Source organism: Prunus dulcis, chromosome 6, assembly GCF_902201215.1.
Source record: "Prunus dulcis chromosome 6, ALMONDv2, whole genome shotgun sequence".
Taxonomy (NCBI): domain Eukaryota; kingdom Viridiplantae; phylum Streptophyta; class Magnoliopsida; order Rosales; family Rosaceae; genus Prunus; species Prunus dulcis.
The window spans coordinates 7,590,403-7,608,871 of NC_047655.1; the positions used below are offsets into that span (position 1 = coordinate 7,590,403).

Genomic DNA, 18,469 nt, shown 5'->3' on the forward strand with positions numbered 1-18,469 from the left:
TGTTCAAGATTTTTGATCTAATCCTCTAAAATCTGATAAGATGAGCTTTATATGATGCTGCTCTTCCCTCCACCCTTGTGTTTTCTACTTAATTCTCCTCATCTTTCTGCCTTCCACTTTCTCTAAGTGGGATTTTGATTATTGCTTGAACAGTTATGCTCGGAAGTTAATATGAATTATTTATACGTAACAAAAAGGAAAAGTAATTTAACATGGTCCAAGCTTCCCCCAACAAAAAAACGAAAACTTGGAGAAGAAATGGAAAAATGGTGTACAAAAGAAACATGGCTAGAGGAACCCTAGTGATCATAAGTTGCTTATTTAAACCAGACCCTGCATATCTCCTCCAGGTTGGTGATATATACTTGAGCCATAGAACTCTAGCTAGATTCAATTCTCTTCCTCTACTGTGGGTTTATAAAGTTGCACGACGCGCCTGTTTCTCGGTTGAACTGGTCTTGCATTAGTGTCTGACCCCTGCAAGATCTTTCACATTAGTACACACAAAGTATCAAATTATCAATGCATATATATTTTGCACATTAAAAGATTTAGGATTGAACTTACATCATGAACAGCTACACGGAGCAATTTGACCTGTTCACTTGAGACACTCCTCACCTGATGATTCAAATAAGATTCAGATAAAAAAATTTGTCACTAGGAAATGTATTATGATGTTTTGGTTAGGGAAGTAGAGGAAAGGAAACTAACCTTTTCAACAATTGTCCAGATAACATCTTGTGTGCAAGGAGGAATCGTAAGAGAGCCAATATATCTGTAATACTTTATACTGCCTGTTTTTATTTGCTTTGGATCAACCATACCAACCACTTTCTGCTTTTCACTGGTACCAGAGATGTCTGCTAAATAATCCATTATCTAAAACACAAAGACAGAATTAAGCACATCAAACATGAGAGAGATAAATAAAACTATATAATTTCGACTACATGAGAGATGTGGTCAACAATGTAGTCAATAAATGTGGTAAATGTAGCATCACTCAAGAGATTAATTACCGAAGTCAAAAAAGGATCAGGCTCTCCAATCTTATACAGGATTCCAGTCACGGCGTTCTTTCCAGTTGGGCTCTGATGAACCAGATGCACCTCTAAATCAAAGCTCTTGTCATTGACGGTGTGTTCAGAAGGTGAGTGCCAGTGGCATTGTTTGAGCTGATACAGAGTTCCATTTATTCGTATAAATCCTGCATCAGCTTCCCACTTCAACTGCAGCCACAAATTGTTCAAACATATGATGATTAATATTTGGTAAAAGTACTTTTTCCTTAGGGACTTCAAGGAAAATTAAACTTCACCAAACCCAATTTAAGTGCACCTTTAGCTCTATCTTACCATAATATCATGGCCCCTATTCTCAAGAGTTGCATTACGAGGCCTGTAGCTACCCTGAAGTCTCCCCATATCTGACACTACTTCAACTCTATCATCTAACAGATCGATCGGAGACTGCATCGATCCCTTGTTACACATGCTCCATTCTTGGCGAATCTTTCCCCATCGAGCTGGCCCCTTCTCACTGTCATCTTCATAATTAAACTCCCTCTCTTCTTCTGCACCATCAAGAATATTAACAAAGATGAGAAGCAATGGACTAATAACAAAAGTCCATAGCAGCACTACCAGTGGCCAACTTTATAAAGCAAGCAAACCATAATTTAAGCTAGGTCTCAGCCAACTTACTACCACAATTATATGCATGTGTGTGTATATATATACATATAAAACAAGAAAAGTTGAAATTCCTTTGTGCAAAAATGGCTGAGAGCCAAGGGCCACAATGACATGTTTGTTTCAGAAAATGCATAACCTACCCAAAAGAGAGATTAATAATGAAACTGTTTTGGGCACATTCTGTATTTCTAAATAGTTAAAATAATAATCAACATGAAGTTATTAATGCCCTTACCAACTTCGTCAGATGTTGCTTGGCATGAAAGCAACAAAACAAGGACAATGAGGAAACTGCAAACCAAGATTAGTGTGGCAAACTTCTCCATTTTTGTGCTGCACTGAGAGCTTATCGGGGAATAGGTTTAGTTGCTTACATATATACATATATATAGCCTATAGGCATCAGCCTGAAGTATGAAAACAGAAAAACAAGTCTTCCACGATCAAGAGACTTTCAAACAAATTTTCTTCTTGGACTTCATATTTTCTCTGGTGGAGATCTGATTTGAAAGAAATTATAGACAGACAAGTTACAAGTCAATACACAATTTTTAATGAACTAAATTAAAATATATACCATTTCGAAGATGACCCTAACGGTGCTCTTTTTCTTGTTTCATGTCTTAAATTTTCTACAAGGTAGACTCCATCTGATTTACGTCGTTACGATTCTTGAGATAATTATTAGAGTTTTGATTTTATATATTGAGTGGATCTATGCGTCATGCATTTGAACAGGTAGCTATAGACTATAGTCTTGGAGGTTGGTTAAACATGTGGGTTTAATAGTTGGGTGGTTGGTGGTTTAAAGGTGATGTACGAGGTTCTACCTATAGTCTGTTTGTGATTTGCTTGTTTTTTATTGAGAAATTCTAGGATTACATATAATTCAGTCAAAAAAGTCATTAACCACAAAGGGTCAATACAAACTAGCTATAAAGGGCCATTATAATAACGAAGCTGTCTAACATCAAAATGAAGACAATTTGGTGCGCCTCCACTAACAATCATGCGGGATCGAAGAAATTCTGGCATAGGCATCCCAACTAAGATTGCAAACTCATAAAAATAAAAAATAATCGAAAAAAATTTAATTAAAGATTGAAATAATAATAATAATAATAAGCACATAAATAAATAAATGAACTAGGTCTCTCACCTTGCCTCTCCTTCCCCCTCCACCTCATGAAAAAGAGGGTTTCGCACATGAAACCTCACACTTAATAGATTTTCTAACGTTCACGCTAATGATGGAGCCACAGTGTAAAATTTTACAAATATAGGGCACTTAATTGTTAAAATTGAGAGTATACAAGATTAAACATGCCTTACGAGTACAACTGCAGAGTACCAAACTGAAATTAACCCTACAAAATATAAACATACTCCACAATTTCCACAAATTTAAATTCACAAAACATATAGAAACTATATATTGATTTTTCAAAATAAACTTACGATGTAACGATGGAACATGACATAATAGTCTAGATGATCAATGTAGACAATTCATGCACGTATACGGTTTGTGATAGTAAATTAGTGCATACAAATCTGATATACACCATTATGCATATATAAACTCTATTCATATTAAACTAATAGTTACTCACCATCTAGTTTAGCAGCGCTTCTCTTTCCAAAATTTGAAGAGATCCCAAGTTCAAATCTCTTTCCCTTTTAATAAAAATAAATAAACAAACTAATCTTTCATATTTGACTATTTTATTTGTAAAATAGCTATGTAGACCAGTTCGTAAATTAACTATTAGTTGAATTATAGAGTCAAATTCTGAACCATCCATGGCCGCCAGAAGGTCAAAGGGAACTTCAACTCCGATTCTCCCATGTGATGTGAGCTCGCTGTTGCATTGTATCAGCATTGAAAACGATTCCACTTTGGAATGGAAGTTGTGTTCCGACATATAAAATGTATTCGTGGGAACTAATTTCAGAGAGGTGATCGAATTACAGTGACGACATTGGGAGAATTGAAATCATGGTGGCCAAAATCATTTTCGATCCTAATTAACACTAATGACCAAATTTTTTTTTTCCTCTTATAAAAATAAAGAGAAATGAAAGAAAGAAAGTACTTACCAATCGCCCATGCTCGGGTGAACCCAAAAATAAATATGAACCACACCAAATCTTTTAAAAAGAACCATTGGGCACCTAATCCTGCGTTTCGACAAAGAAATTTAAAACACAAAATGAAATTTAAAGTTTTTCTTTATAGGTGAATAATTTATAAATGACTGTGGTTGGTAGAAGTGTTGTAGTGGTGGTGGTGGAGGTGATGCTAGTGGGGGTGATTTTGGTGGTGGTGTGCGTGGTAAGGTGGTGAAACTGAGGTGACAAATGTTATGAGCTCCAAATTCTATGTTTTTTTTTTTTTTTTTAATATTCAAATAAAATTGAAGCTTCATTTTTCTTTTTTTTCTTTTTTTTTTTTCAGGCGATATGCCCCTAATTTATTCAACAAAGAAAATATATATATTAATTAAGTTTACTCACGTGCCATTCGATTTCATAACATAAATATACTTTGAGCATGTTAATTTATTCAACAAAGAAAATATATATATTAATTAAGTTTACTCACGTGCCATTCGATTTCATAACATAAATATACTTTGAGCATGTCATTGGTCATCTTGATTGTGAGAAAATGCAAGCTTAATGCCGGTGTAAATTCTGTGAAAGAGTCGACACATTTGAAATTATTTTATGTGTTTTAATTTGTTTTTCCTACTAAAACAATGCTCTAGTTAATTCGATTCGATGATCTTGACACAATTGTAGTTGGTGCACGTACGTAATAGCCGCCTGACCATTGACCCTCCAAAGTGGGGGTAAGATGTGTACTTTCATGATTTATAATACTTGACCATTCGTTATTCAAAAACAAAGAATGAGTTTTGTTCTTCTAATTTTGCTTTGCTCTTTGAATTTGTTGTTTTTTTTGGTCGAATTTGAATTTGTTGTTTAGTTCTCTTGGATTTCCTAGTGTATCATGTGGGATGCAAAAATATTATAATTAGAAAAAGGATATAGACAAATCATTCTTACCATCTCTTTGACATGTCCCGATTGCAACTTGTGTATTTTTGTAGGGCTTTCCACAAAAGGGAGCTAAGTTTTCGACTTCTTTTTTGTCCATTTACACTCCTTTGTATGTAATAGTAAAAAGTATTAAAAAATAAAAGGAAGTGTAAGTGGACAAAAAGGGGAGTGAGAAAATCTACACGTTATACAAAAACCCTTATAGAGTTTATTTGGAGAGAAAAACCCAAAACTAGTAACTTGTCATTTTCTTATTGATTTTTAGAAAATTTGAACACACTAATAACCAATTAAAAAATGACAAATGACTAGTTTTAGGTTTTTCCCCCCAAATAGATTATATATGGGTTTTGTATAATATGTCATGTTAAAATGGACTTATTATAAAAACCTAGTATTATAAGTAATTAATTGCGATAATAAGATGTCACTTGTGCTTAAATATAGAGTTTTTTTTTTTAATTTTATTTTAAAAGGCAAATCCTTTTCAAGAGTTTGTTTTTAAATGTGAAAAGAAGCAATACGTGGTGTAGTTTTCTATGCTATAGTCTAATGTTATTGTTACTTTGATTATATTTTGCGTTGTGTTCGGAAAGAAACAACAAGAAATCATGGAATATTAAAGAAAACTTCAGGTGTGGATCGTGTTATGAGCTTCCCTAGTCTCAACCAACCCCAAATCAAACCTTCACACGTTGAATTTTGTGGGAACTTTGACTTCTTGTTTGACACAAATGATTTTTATTTTTATATTTTTCACTGTTGAACACAAATGTTGACAATAACCACTTGACATTTTATATTGAATATATGTTGTGTGCAATAAAAATAGAGTTAATTACAATTTAGTATCATGTAGTTATGGTGTCGTTTGTTACACAGTCTTGGCTTGACTTGGCTTGGACTAAATTTAGTACCATATTTGTTTCATCTAATCCTAGCCTTAAATGGGATTACTAATACCGGCCCCACCAAAAACACCTCCTCAGGAGGGGACTACTAAACCTAGGGCTGGGCATTCAAACAGGTAACCCGATCAAACCGCCCAACCAAACCGATGGTTTGGGTTGGTTTTGTTTTTTTTAATCTTTTTTTGGTCATCGGTTTGAACCCAAACCGAACCGAAATATATGATTCGGTGTACGGTTTGCAATATTCAAAATTACGATTTAACCAAACCAAATCGATAGTACTAAAAAAATATTATTATTATTATAAATAAATATATATATATAATGTAAGATCCCACATCAACCAACGGAGAGGGGGTGATGTGCCTTATATGTGCACACTCGCATCCATCTAGCACGATACCTTTTGGAAGCTCACTGGCTTCGGAGTGGTAGGAACTCCGAAGTTAAGCGAGTTGGGGGCCAGAGCAATCCCAGGATGGGTGACCCAATGGGAAGTTGCTCGTGAGCTCCCAGAAACAAAACCGTGCGGGCAGAGAGGGGGGCCCAAAGCGGACAATATCGTGCTACGGCGGAGCCGATCCCGGGATGTGACATAAAATACATAGTTTAAAGAAGTAAAATAATAATAAAAAGCTGGCTTTTGTTGTTGGGCATGCCAACACACATGCCTAACTGAATTTTTTTAAAAACCCCCAACACACACATGCATCTTGTCTTTTCTTTTTTTTCTTTTTTTTTCTTTTTCTTTTTACGTCTGTCTTCACTCCCTCTCCTCGTCTCCCTTTTTTTGTTTTTCCTTCTTCTTCTTCTCCATCTCTCCTATTTTTTTATTTTCTTCTTCTCCTCTCTATCTCTCCCTTTCACCATCACTTTTATCTCTCTCTCTCTCTCTCTCTCTCTCTCTCTCTCTCTCTCTCTCTCAAAAAATCAAAAAATCCAAACCTGACAGGACCCGCCCTGAATTCCTCGGAACTTGGGACGAATCCTGTGAAAATTCCGACATCACACCGATGCCGGGCTCACTTACTAAAACTATAGCCTTCTTTCCCAAAAAGGAATAGGGGCATGAGGCTCTCTGCCGAAATTTCGGCAGAGTCTCCCCTGTAAATTAGACTTTTCCCAGATTTTCAACTTGTTAAAAACATAAAGAATATATCCCCACAGGCAACATACACAAGGTAGTAACATGTAATTTACAAAATAGGCCTTTGGCCTTCTAATAATTTGAAATAGAACCTCCAACAATACTCTTAAGTCAAATAGTACTCTAAACAATACAAATAATGAATTCAAACAATTTTAGGAATGCCCACTGTAATCAACATAAAATAACTTCCCAATTTCCATCATGTGAAGTTTAACATCGTAACACAAACGCAAGTAGTTTAAGGCCTCAGTCCAAATCGTACAACAATCCAAAATGGGTTTCATACCTGTCTTAACCAAAACACATTTAACCAACCCTCCCTTAGTCAAATTGGATATGCACAACAATTTTATCATGCCTCGGTTTCAACCGAGCTTCAGAACCAACTTATTAAAAACAACAGAAGATAGACTAGGTCCAAAATACCAAATTAAAGTTCCAGAAATGAAATTTAGTCCACGTCTGCACCTAAGTAAGACCCTAGGCTACCTACGAACCCTTTGTGAGGGACCAAGCCGCACATAGTTCTTAAATCAACTATCACGATTCAGATAATATGCGATTATTTACAATAATACTGATGATTAAATTTAGATTCAAATACAACACTAAATTGACAAGGCAACTACCGAACACTCCAATAGTTCCTTTCCTTTTATCCAATCAACCTCGCAACCATACCCTATCCAAGGCGTATGTTACCGAACAACACTTCCCAATCCGCGACTTAGACATTCATACAAATGCAAGGTAATCACAAAGCACAAACTCAAGAATCTCAACCCGGAAACGAAACCACAAATATATGCATTCAATATATATATATATATATATAACTACACCCATCTCCCACCATCATCATGTACCGAGGGAAAACAATCCAATCCGAGGATCGTTTGACTAGACCACATGGAGGAGAACTTAACAATCATGTGGCTAGGGAACGAGCCGTCCAACAGGGGGACTAACTCTCAGCCAACACGTACATCCGAATCCTCAAAACTCGTATGCCTGTGACAAGTCCTACGCGCGCAGACTACCCAATCAAGGGTCTACGGTAACACCTCGTTAAGGTATGCCCGGGTTCCGACATATCCATGTATCCGTATCCATATCCATGTATCCAAGTATCCATTTTCATTGTTTCCAAGTATCAATATCCAAAGGAAGGTACATACGATGATGCACATCATGTACTAGGAAAAACAATCCAACTAGGGATCATTTGACTAGTCCACATGGAAGAGTCCTCAATTGACCATGTGGCTAAGGAACGAGCTGTCCAACTGGAGGACGAACTCTCAACCAGCACGTACAGCCGAATCCTCAAGACTCGTATGCCTGTGACAAGTCCTACGAGTGCAGACTACCCCACTAAGGGTCCACGAAACACCCCGTCAAGGGTGTTCGAGTTCCAACATATCCAAGCATCTTTAATTTCCAATTCCGAAGTTCCAAATCCAGAGAGGTACATAGGGTAGTCCGTATAGCACTTCAAACTGACATACTATAATCTCATTCCTTTCCACAATCTCACATCAACAACCCAAGTACCCCATACATAACCAACATAGATAAAAATTCTCAAAATCCGTATATACATACTCAAGATACTCAAATATGCCAAAACCCAAAATATATACAAATGCTTTATAAAAACAACAAGTTCAACAATTGAATACATACTATATTCAATAAACCATTAAAACACTATGCATATTTTGTCCATCATAAAACCATGCTTATTGTTTGAAAACAAAGTCCACTCACTAATAATCATAGCCAAGCCCAAGGCTCACTTTCATAACTCACCCAAATCAATTAACCCATGCTCATCTATTCCATAATTTCAATTATTAAAATAATATCCAAGAATTTTCATACAATAATATAAAACAATCTCAAAATCCCAACATACTCAACATACTCAAATAACGGTCGAGACTCGTTAATAAGGTCGTTCTAGTACCCTCTCGAAGACGAAAATTACTTCGGAATACTCACGGTCAACCGAGGGGTCAAACTACCCAACTTGGTTAACCGGGCCCGCAGGGCCCACGACCTCCATTTTATGATCCGAAAGTTTCTAAGGGTTCCATAAGGTCTAGGATACACGTCTTGTAAGTTTGGTCCGAAAAGGACGGTCGCATCACTCACGATCGGACGGTTATTGTAAAATACAAACTTTATGTTGTTGAATCGGAACATCCGGGGCTCCGATTCACGATCCGCGAATTCCTACACAATCCTAGGAATACCTAGATCAACATAAATTAAATTCAAGATGATCCAACGGTTTGAACCAATCGAACCTAGAAATCGCATAATAGGTAAGATCCGTTCGGGGTTCAAATGTTAACCAAATTGGAATCCAAAAGTACCTACGCGCTCGTGAGGACCAGGAGATCATTTTAGGACATAATTCCCATCCATTACTTGGCCCATGAGCCGGCAGCGCGTGGGTGCCTTGAGTAATTTCTGGCGGTCGAAAAAACCCCAAACCGCCGGCCAAGCTTCTTATCCTAGGTGTAAAACCCCATTTGGCGTCACTTTTATTCTTGGACATACCCCAAAAAATGGTCGGAATTTGCCAGAATTGCAATCCCAAAACTTGCCGAAATCCAATTCAAAAATCAAACTACCTAGGATTTTTTGCCCACGTGTTGGAGTCTCCCAACAGCCCACATACATGGGAAACTTTGGATTTTGTCGTGGTCTTTGTCTCTAGCCATGTGCTGGAGTCATGCAAATATTTTTCTTGATTGTTTGGGCCTTCCTAAGGTGATGGGTTAGCCCACTAAGGGAATGAGCTAATTTTCTAAAGTATTGGGCTCCTATTTTTCTCTCCTTTATACTTAGCCACATATTTGGGCTCAAGAAATGGGCTTGAGTTTTAGGGCTCCTAAGTAGCCCAAAACTTCCATTTCTCGGCTCATCAATGGGCCTCATGAAAACTCGTTATCATCCATGCTACAACCCACTCAGCAAGCCCAGGGCATTTGCATGGCTTGAGCCCACTTAAGCTTGTAGCGTGGCTATGTGCAAAATAAGGGTTTTTCTGCTTGGCATTGCATGTCAATTGGCGTGCTTGAATTTTATCGCTTTGAAGAGGGATATGACGCTTGACGGGATAATTAGCTTGAGCTTGTAGAGCCAGTGCTTATTTCAACTCTTAGTGTGACAGATTGCATATTTATTTGGCATGGCACGTGGATCATGACTCGTGTGAGCGTGAATGACGAACTTTCGAGTGCTCCAAATCGGGTCTTTTCTTAATAAGGCATTGCACTGGACCGGGAATTTATTTGAGTCCAACCTTGGATTTTTTGGGCCTCAACATAAGCTAATTATTATCTTTTAAATAAAACTAAAAAATAAAAGAGCCACACCACCCACCCCGAACCGTCTTCGACCTCGTGTTGGCTTCGTGGCTGCTGCCTACTCCCTCTCTCTCTCTGTGTCTCTCTCTCTATGGTCCTTCTCAAGCGCTTCAACTGCTTAATCATTGTTCAATCCTCTTCTCATTCTTTCGGTGGCTACTCCAAGACTAGCTTCTTCTTTTTTTCTCCTTTTTCCCACTAATTTGTTAACTTCTAATTTTCAAATTGCCATCAAATGTGAAGAAAGCTGGGGTGGGAGGTGTATGTTAGTAGTAATTGAATGAAATTGGACCCTTTTCAATGCTGATGAGATCTTGCCGGTTCATTCGCAGGTTCATTCACAGGTTCAAGAGATCTTACAGTTTGAGAGAGAGAGAGAAAGAGAGAGAGAGAGAGGAGGGAGAAGAGAGGGATGGGCAGAAAGGGGAGGCAGTGCGGTAGCTGTGTAGGGGTATTGGGTTGGGTTGGGAGGTGAATTCTCTCGTCTTCTATGTTTTAATAGGAGTATCACAAGCTGAAGTGATAGTACAATACTTTCTATAATTTCTCCTCACCGTTAGTCAAACGATTAATAAAACTACTAAATTTTGATGTGACAAATGTAGGCCTCAATTTTATGCTGACATGGAGCCTACACACAAGCTATAAATTAACCCCCAGCTCCAATGACCCATCCCCTCTGGGATTAGCTGCTTGAGACACCCATATCTCTTCCACCAAGGCGCTACGGTACCCAGACGTGCACCTGGGCCTGGCTAAAGCTAGAATTCAGGCCTTCACTGCTTCAACTTGGTCAAATTTTTCAACAAAGTTCATGAATTTGTAAAACATCTTTCCATAATTTCGTAAAGCATACAAAAATATGTTGTCTAGAATCCAGATTATGAAAGACTTGCAGCAACCTAAGATTAGCCCAATTTCAAAAGATGACCAAGTTCTCTCGAAAGTTTCCGTCTTTTCTTTTCTTTTTTATTTTGGTATCAAATCTGGGTTTCAAGTCAAAAAATCAATTGGAAATGCAGTGTCTTATTCTTTAATATTCATATCAGATTATTATTATGTGTGAAAAAATAATGGGGAGAATATATTTTCTCAATATATTTTGTTTACAAGATGACACAGGTATATATGTATAACACTACTACATTTTACTCTTTGCGCGACGAACAACAAAACGTCGCGCAAAGTATCATCTAGTCACACTAACTTGAGCGCGACAAAAAAATTCGTCGCGCATAATCTGTCGCGCAAAGATCGTGAAGAAAGCCTTTGCGCGACGATGTACAACCCTTCGTTGCGCATATCTGTGCGACAGGTAAACCACCGTTGCACCAACGGTGTGGAGACGAAACAACTGTTCGTCGCAGAAATATTTGCGCGACGATAAAGTATTCGGCGCACGTATATTTGCGCGACGAAAGGAATAGCGCGACGAAAAATATTCGTCGCGCAAAACTTGTTGAGGAGACGTATATGTTCGTCGCAGAACTATTCGCGCGATGAAAAAGCTTTCGTCGCCCATATATTTGCGCGACGAAAAACACAGGCGAAAGTTTGCGCGACGAAACAGATCGTCGCGCAAAACATATTAGCGAGACGTATTATTTCGTCGCGCAAGAATAAAACGTAATTACAAAGTTGATTTTTAATTTTTTTTTGTTACATATGGGTTTGCGCGACGAAATGTATTCCGTCGCGCAAAAATAATATTACAAATTTTTTTTTTATTTTTTTTTATTTTTTTTTTAAATAAAATTGGTTTTTTTTATTGATTAAACAATGAAATTGCAATAAAAATAAATTAGAACAAAATTTTGTTATAAAATAAAATAAATGTTTTACAAATAAAATAAATGTTTATAATGAAAATAAATACACTAATCAAATAATGATGCAAAATCAACCGGGTCGTCGCCAGTGTGCGCTCGGAGGTCTGGGCGTCCACCGGGGCAGTGGTCTGGGCGTCCACCGGGGCAGTGGTCTGGTGGGCATGCTCGGGGTGGACGGGCTGGGAGGTCGACGCACGAAACTGCGGGATTGGAAAGCCTCCCTGTGCGAGGGACTGTAGAATCACCGACATCTGACCTGAAGCTCGGCCACCTGTGCTGTCAAAGCAGTCACCTGACTGTTTGACTGCGCCGATGAACGAGGTCTAGGTTCCCTCCGCCGGGCATTCCCCATCCCTCGACAATATGTCCCCGGCCTCCTCCCGAGAGTCTGATCCAACGTCTCCGTCAAGATCTGAAATCCAGCATCCTGTGGAGGAGCCACAGACTCGATCGGAGTCTCGGGAGGAAGCTGGGAGGCGGACTCCTGAAGAACCAACTGGCTCCTCTCCACCATCGTCGTCTGTTGAACATAACATAAAATATAAATTAAAACATGCATATAAATTGAATGCGTAACATAAGAATTAAAATTAAATAATACTTACATGAAGGGACTCGGCCAACTCATTCCCGGGTCGAACATAAACGTCACCAAAGACGTCGATCTCTGGGAACTTGGACCCCTCCTAAATTGAACAAGAGAAGAAAAATATTAGTATGAAAAAAATAAATTAATAAAAATGACATTAAAAATGAAATATAAATTTTGTGATTATTACCCGTCGCCGTGCATCCATCCTATACGAAAAGGGCCTGGAGCCGGAATGGTGGAGAAGGGTCTTCTTCTTCCTATTACCCTTATTCACTTGGGCTTTATTCTGTTATACAAAAAATGAAACGTATTAGTTAAAATATAAAAAATTAAATAATAATGAAATAAAAAAATAAAATAAACATTAATAAGTAATAAGTAATAATTAAACAAATATTATTAAAAAAATACCGCAAATTCGGGCGCTTGAAAATGAGCGCAGAGCCACTCCCAACTATCCTCCCGCCCCTCAAGCTCCTTCGGGCAACCCTCCTGAAGAGCGACTTGCGGATCATCATAGGCCTGAAAATGGTGGTGCAAGTCGCTCTTCCACTGCTTGTACCTCTCAGCGAAGAGTCTGTTGACGTACGTCAGCGACTCTTCGTCGAGATCCTCCAAGTTATAGTTCGTCTGCAATCAATTAATTAGATACGTTAAGTAATAGAAATATACACAATTTTAAAGAAAAATAATGAAAATGTAAGGTACATACCGACAACTGGCCGCGAACCTCCACCTTGATCTCGTCAGGCATGACCCTCCAAGACTTCCATTGCATCGGGCAATGGGTCCGCACGACGTGGCCAATGTCGTGGGCCAAGGAGCTATGCAACTCCGCCGTCGGTGCAGCCCGATGGCGCTCGTCGTATCCGATGCTGATACGACTGTTGGTCACCCGGGTGACCTTCGCCGTCTTCAGCTGACGACACGGCCCTCGGGTGTTCTTCTTCGCTGCAAAGAAATAAGGTATTAATGTTAAATAAACAACATTGTCAAATTTCAATATAAAATTAACAATACAAAAGTGTAGTTATACCTGGCTGTGATCCCGAGGCACCAGTACCGTCGGTCGATGTCGTGTCGATGGTGTCGGTGGGCCGGTGCCGCCGCCTAGCACTAGCTGGCTGCGCGACGGATGACGCAGATGACGCAGGCGCCTGGGACGCCCCGGGACCAACCACCACGTGGTCCAGCAAAGCTGGAGCAGTGGCAGCAGATGCCGACTGAGCCGGGGGATCCGAACTCGGTGCAGTCGTCATCGACCTACCACGTCTAATCAAGTCTGACATCTGCACATATAATTTCATTCATAATTTAAACTAATTAATTAAAAGCATAGCATGACCTAGGGTTTGGAATTTCGGAGTATCCGGGACTCCGATCAACGATCGGTCGAATCCTAAACGATCCTAGAAACACAAAGGTACAACTACGTGAGTTTCAGTTTGATCCAACGGTCCGAACATATCAAACCTGGAAATCACACAATAGGCGAAATCCGATCAAGACTCAAACGGCAACCAAATTCAAATCCGAGCAAACCTACGCGCTCGTGGCAAACAGGGGATTGCTCTGGGACCCAATGCCCCACTGCCACAGTATCCCACGCGCCACCACACGCGTCGGCAGCGCGTGGGTGTCCAAAGCGATAACATTCACCGAAAAATTCTAAAAACTAAGGGCCAAGGTTCCTACCCTAGGTTGAAAACATTAATTGGAGCCACTTTTGTTCTCGGACCTACCCCGAAAAATGGCCGGAAGTGGCCGGATTTGAAATTCCCAAACCGGCCAAAACCTAGGGTTTTAATTCCTATTTCCTACAGCGAAAATTCACTAAATCCTAACCAACCATCAGCTAGAGCACAAAAAATAGTCGAGAAATCATACCTCAGGCGTCGGAAATGGTGGCCGAAGGAGAGAGAAATCGGCCGGCGAAGAATCGGGAAAAATCGACGAATTTGCGACGGCAGGCGTTACGGCGACGGCATGGAGGGTACGGAACTAGCGGCGGTGGCTGAGGTGACGGCGGAGAGAGACGGCTGAGGTGACGGCGGAGAGAGAGGCTAGGAAGGAGGAAAAACCAGAAATGGGGAAGGAGGCCTCGGGTCATTTTTGCAGATTTATTCGACTTTGCGCGATGAAGGATACAATGCGTCGCGCAAAATGGTATTAATGAATCTTGCGCGACGAAGGATACAATGCGTCGCGCAAAATGGTATTAATGAACCTTGCGCGACGCAAAAGACTCTATTCGTCGCTCAAAACAGTTTCTGGCCGCCAAAATTTTGGGATTTAGGGTTTATCGGGAGGCTGAAACTGAAGGGTCTGTGCTTTTGGCGCGACGAAGACAGTAAGCGTCGCGCAAGGGCAACCTTGCGCGATGGAAAGGACTCTATTCGTCGCGCAAAACAGTTTCTGGCCACCAAAATTTTGGGATTTAGGATTTAGCGGGAGGCTGAAACTGAAGGGTCTGTGCCTTTTGCGCGACGAAGAGAGTAAGCGTCGCGCAAGGTTGCCCTTGCGCGACGGAAAGGACTCTATTCGTCGCGCAAAACAGTTTCTCGCCGCCAAAATTTTGGGATTTAGGGTTTAGCGGAAGGCTGGAACTGAAGGGCCTGTGCCTTTTGCGTGACGAAGAGAGTAAGCGTCGCGCAAGGTTCGCTTACGAAAATGTAGCGCTTTGATTTTTGCGCGACGAACATATGTTATTCGTCGCGCGAGTTCAAGATTGTGATTCGGTTGAAATTTTCACTAAGTGTTCAGAGGGGGTGGAGGGGTGAAATGTGTTGCCCAGATTGCGCGACGAAAACAGTTATCCGTCGCGCAATATTTTTCACTTAGACTTTGCGCGACGCAGATATCTTATTCGTCGCGCAAAACCTAAAATGTAAACCCTAAGCCCTAAGCCCTAAGCCCTAAACCCTAAACCCTAAAATAGTTTCAATGATCCAACCGGCAACCTTATTTTTTTATACTTGGAGATCGTATACGCCAAAAATCAAAAAGACCAAACTTTCAGATATCAGGGAACGGGACAAAATATTTCGACGGTTATAAATGAAAAGTCATGATTTAACGGTTATTTTAACTCCGATTTTGATCATTTTTTACAACAACATTTGTTGACCCTATATGAATAGAATGACTGAATTTGATCTTCAATTTCAGATTTTTACACTAGGGGATACCACATAAACGTTAAGTTACATTTGTGAATGTATGAACAAATTATAAGGTTTTTGGTTAATATATGATTTTGATAGCACACGCAGTCTACGTAACTAGTTTCAGTCATCCAGCCGTCAAACTTGTTTTTTTATACTTCGAGATCATAGATAGCAAAAATCGGACAAAAATAACTGGAAAGCAACATAAAAAGTAAAAGACCATATAGAGAAATATATTCCATCTTTGAGATAAACAAACTTGAAGAAAAGTATAACTGGAAACAATGGCTTTGGAAAGCACTAAAGATGGGGGAAGGTCAACCAACCTCAGTTACAGAGGCACCACATAACTCCTGATTTAATTTTGTGCTGCAAGAGCAAAACTCCAGATTCATCGGATCATTTTCTACCCTGAAAATATCATATGAGAAACAGAGGGAGAAAAAGGAAAGTTAGAATGTTATAAGATTCCCATGATTGCTTAACATTGACAAATCTAAGACAATAGGTAAGTACACATCCTGATAAATTATCACAGACCATGTAAAATGATTTTGTAATCCGTCTGCATTTGTTGGGATTCCATTTTAAGTTACCCCTTATAACCAATTGCCAACAAGAATACATTGCAAAGCTCCATCAATAATGATGTTAGATTTTGCAGAAAAGTATAATATTGAAACTTCAACCAGCAATGATGTAGAGGACGACAAAAAATCAATGGGTGCATACACAACTCCAGTCCAAAATATTCCAGATCTTTGCCTATATAATTGACCCGCCAAGTCTTTTTTGTGGGACCTTTTTCTTAGCGTTCTCTGAAGAAGATCAAGTAATGCTTCAAAGCCATTATTATCAGCACCACCACTAATGGTATCGTGATACTTGTGAGTTTGGTCCTCTTTAGCCATTATTTATCTAACTTATCTTTGATCTAATTTTACATGTAAACAATCTGTAGGAAGGAATTTTGAATCAAGCCCAGAAATATGAACAATAAGAGGTACTTCCTCTTCATCCTTTTGTTTTCTGAAAAGAGTAAAACTTTTATAAAATCCAAACAAAAACTTACAAAAGAGGATAAGGAGTCCACTTCTATACAACAGGTCACAATAAAGCGTTTTTCATCTTTTGTTACAACAGAGGCTTTGGTCTTACCTTTTTTCTTCTCTTCCATGAATATTTTTTTTAAGCAAACCCAGAAACAAAGATTGCACAGACAAACACAAATCCCTGACCTTCAACCATGATTCAGAACAAATTTTAGAGGAATCTAAGATTACCCAAAATGTACCAAAGGGAGGAACAAACCCAAGAATTTAAGCATGTTGTAGCAAATATTGAAAAGAGAAGAGTGAAAACACAATATAGCAAGAGAAATTCCATTTATAGAATATGTGCTGTCTCCATCTCAAATCTTTCTCATGAATCCCAGATTTCTGCCATATCTCTGTGGGAAATTTGGGATGCCAGTTGGAGAGGGATGGTGGAGTCTACATAATGGGCTCAAGTGTTAAGGAGTTTTTTTGTTGTTTGATCATTTTTAAGGAGTTTTACTCAAATTACACTTTTTATGTAGGGATCTGTTATTCGCACTAGGAAAACGTCATCGTGCACTCCATTATAAAGTCACAAGGGAGAAATTGCACTTACATGATTGCAGTGTGACTATTTTGGAGTGCCAATAACAGTTCCCTTTATCTAAGTTATAAATTCAACAATAACCAAACAATATTTTTAACACTGTTAGGTGTTTTTTTCATTTCATTGATTCCGCTAAGTTTGTTAGTTGACTTCTGCCTAAAGGAGGTTAAGAGCAACCATGTCTAAACTTCAAGTAGCTGGACTTCAAATTCCAGAAATATGGATTCTAAAGTGAAAATGCATAAAACTTTAGGGGATGCAGGTGCAACTAACCCATAAAACAATTTGTTGTTAAAAAGTTTGTAAAAAGTGGAAGATGCTAAGTGTAATATGTGAAAGAGTGTATTCAAACTCCGGACCTTCAAGTAGACTAACACAAACTAAATTAATTCAATGGTTGATGTAAATTCTTTTGGAAACCACTACCAGCAGAAAAGGAGATGAAAAGACTACTTTGTTGTGAATAGCAATACCTTTGTCGCTTAAAACATGCACCGCACGTCTCAACAGAAACATCTTCTGTGGACCCAGATGGCAACAAAGAGACAGCATCAGCAGTCAAGGTGCAGACATCTTTACTTGCATTAACTGGAGAATCAGAATCCCCGTCTGCCACGTTCCTTTTCCTCTTTGAAGGTATGACCCTGTGACCAATTTCTGAGGCAATGAAGACATCATGTAACCTTTCATTGAATGTAGAACATGTCAACTCTGGCATCTTCAACTTTTCCATTGCAGAGCATTCTACATGTACCCTTTTAGGTGCATCATTGAGCTCTTCCGTCATGGCATTATAAGATGATGACAGTGGGCGTTGATCACGAATTTCTAAGCCATCACCATCTTTGAACTTAGAAGCTTCCTCCAAGCAGCTAGGCCTAGGGCTTGAATGGGACAAATCCACTCCGGGATTATCTTCCCATGTTTCTTTTGTTAATTTATTTACACTGGAATCAGATCCCACCAAAGATCCATCATGAACTCTCCCAACAAATTCTTCATTCAGTTCCTCAACGCCTTTACCAAGCCCCTC

General features: G+C 39.1%; 1 protein-coding gene across 1 annotated transcript; it reads right to left on the minus strand.

Annotated features, from left to right (window-relative positions):
- Positions 1–390: 390 nt before the first annotated feature.
- LOC117632757 (alpha carbonic anhydrase 7-like) lies at positions 391–2,023 on the minus strand. The gene is made up of 6 exons (XM_034366321.1): positions 1,933–2,023; positions 1,359–1,576; positions 1,023–1,232; positions 715–882; positions 568–621; positions 391–477 (listed from the first exon to the last, which is right to left on the minus strand). The coding sequence occupies exons 1-6, from the start codon at positions 2,021–2,023 to the stop codon at positions 391–393; spliced, it is 828 nt and encodes a 275-aa protein (XP_034222212.1).
- Between the last annotated feature and the right edge of the window lie 16,446 nt (positions 2,024–18,469).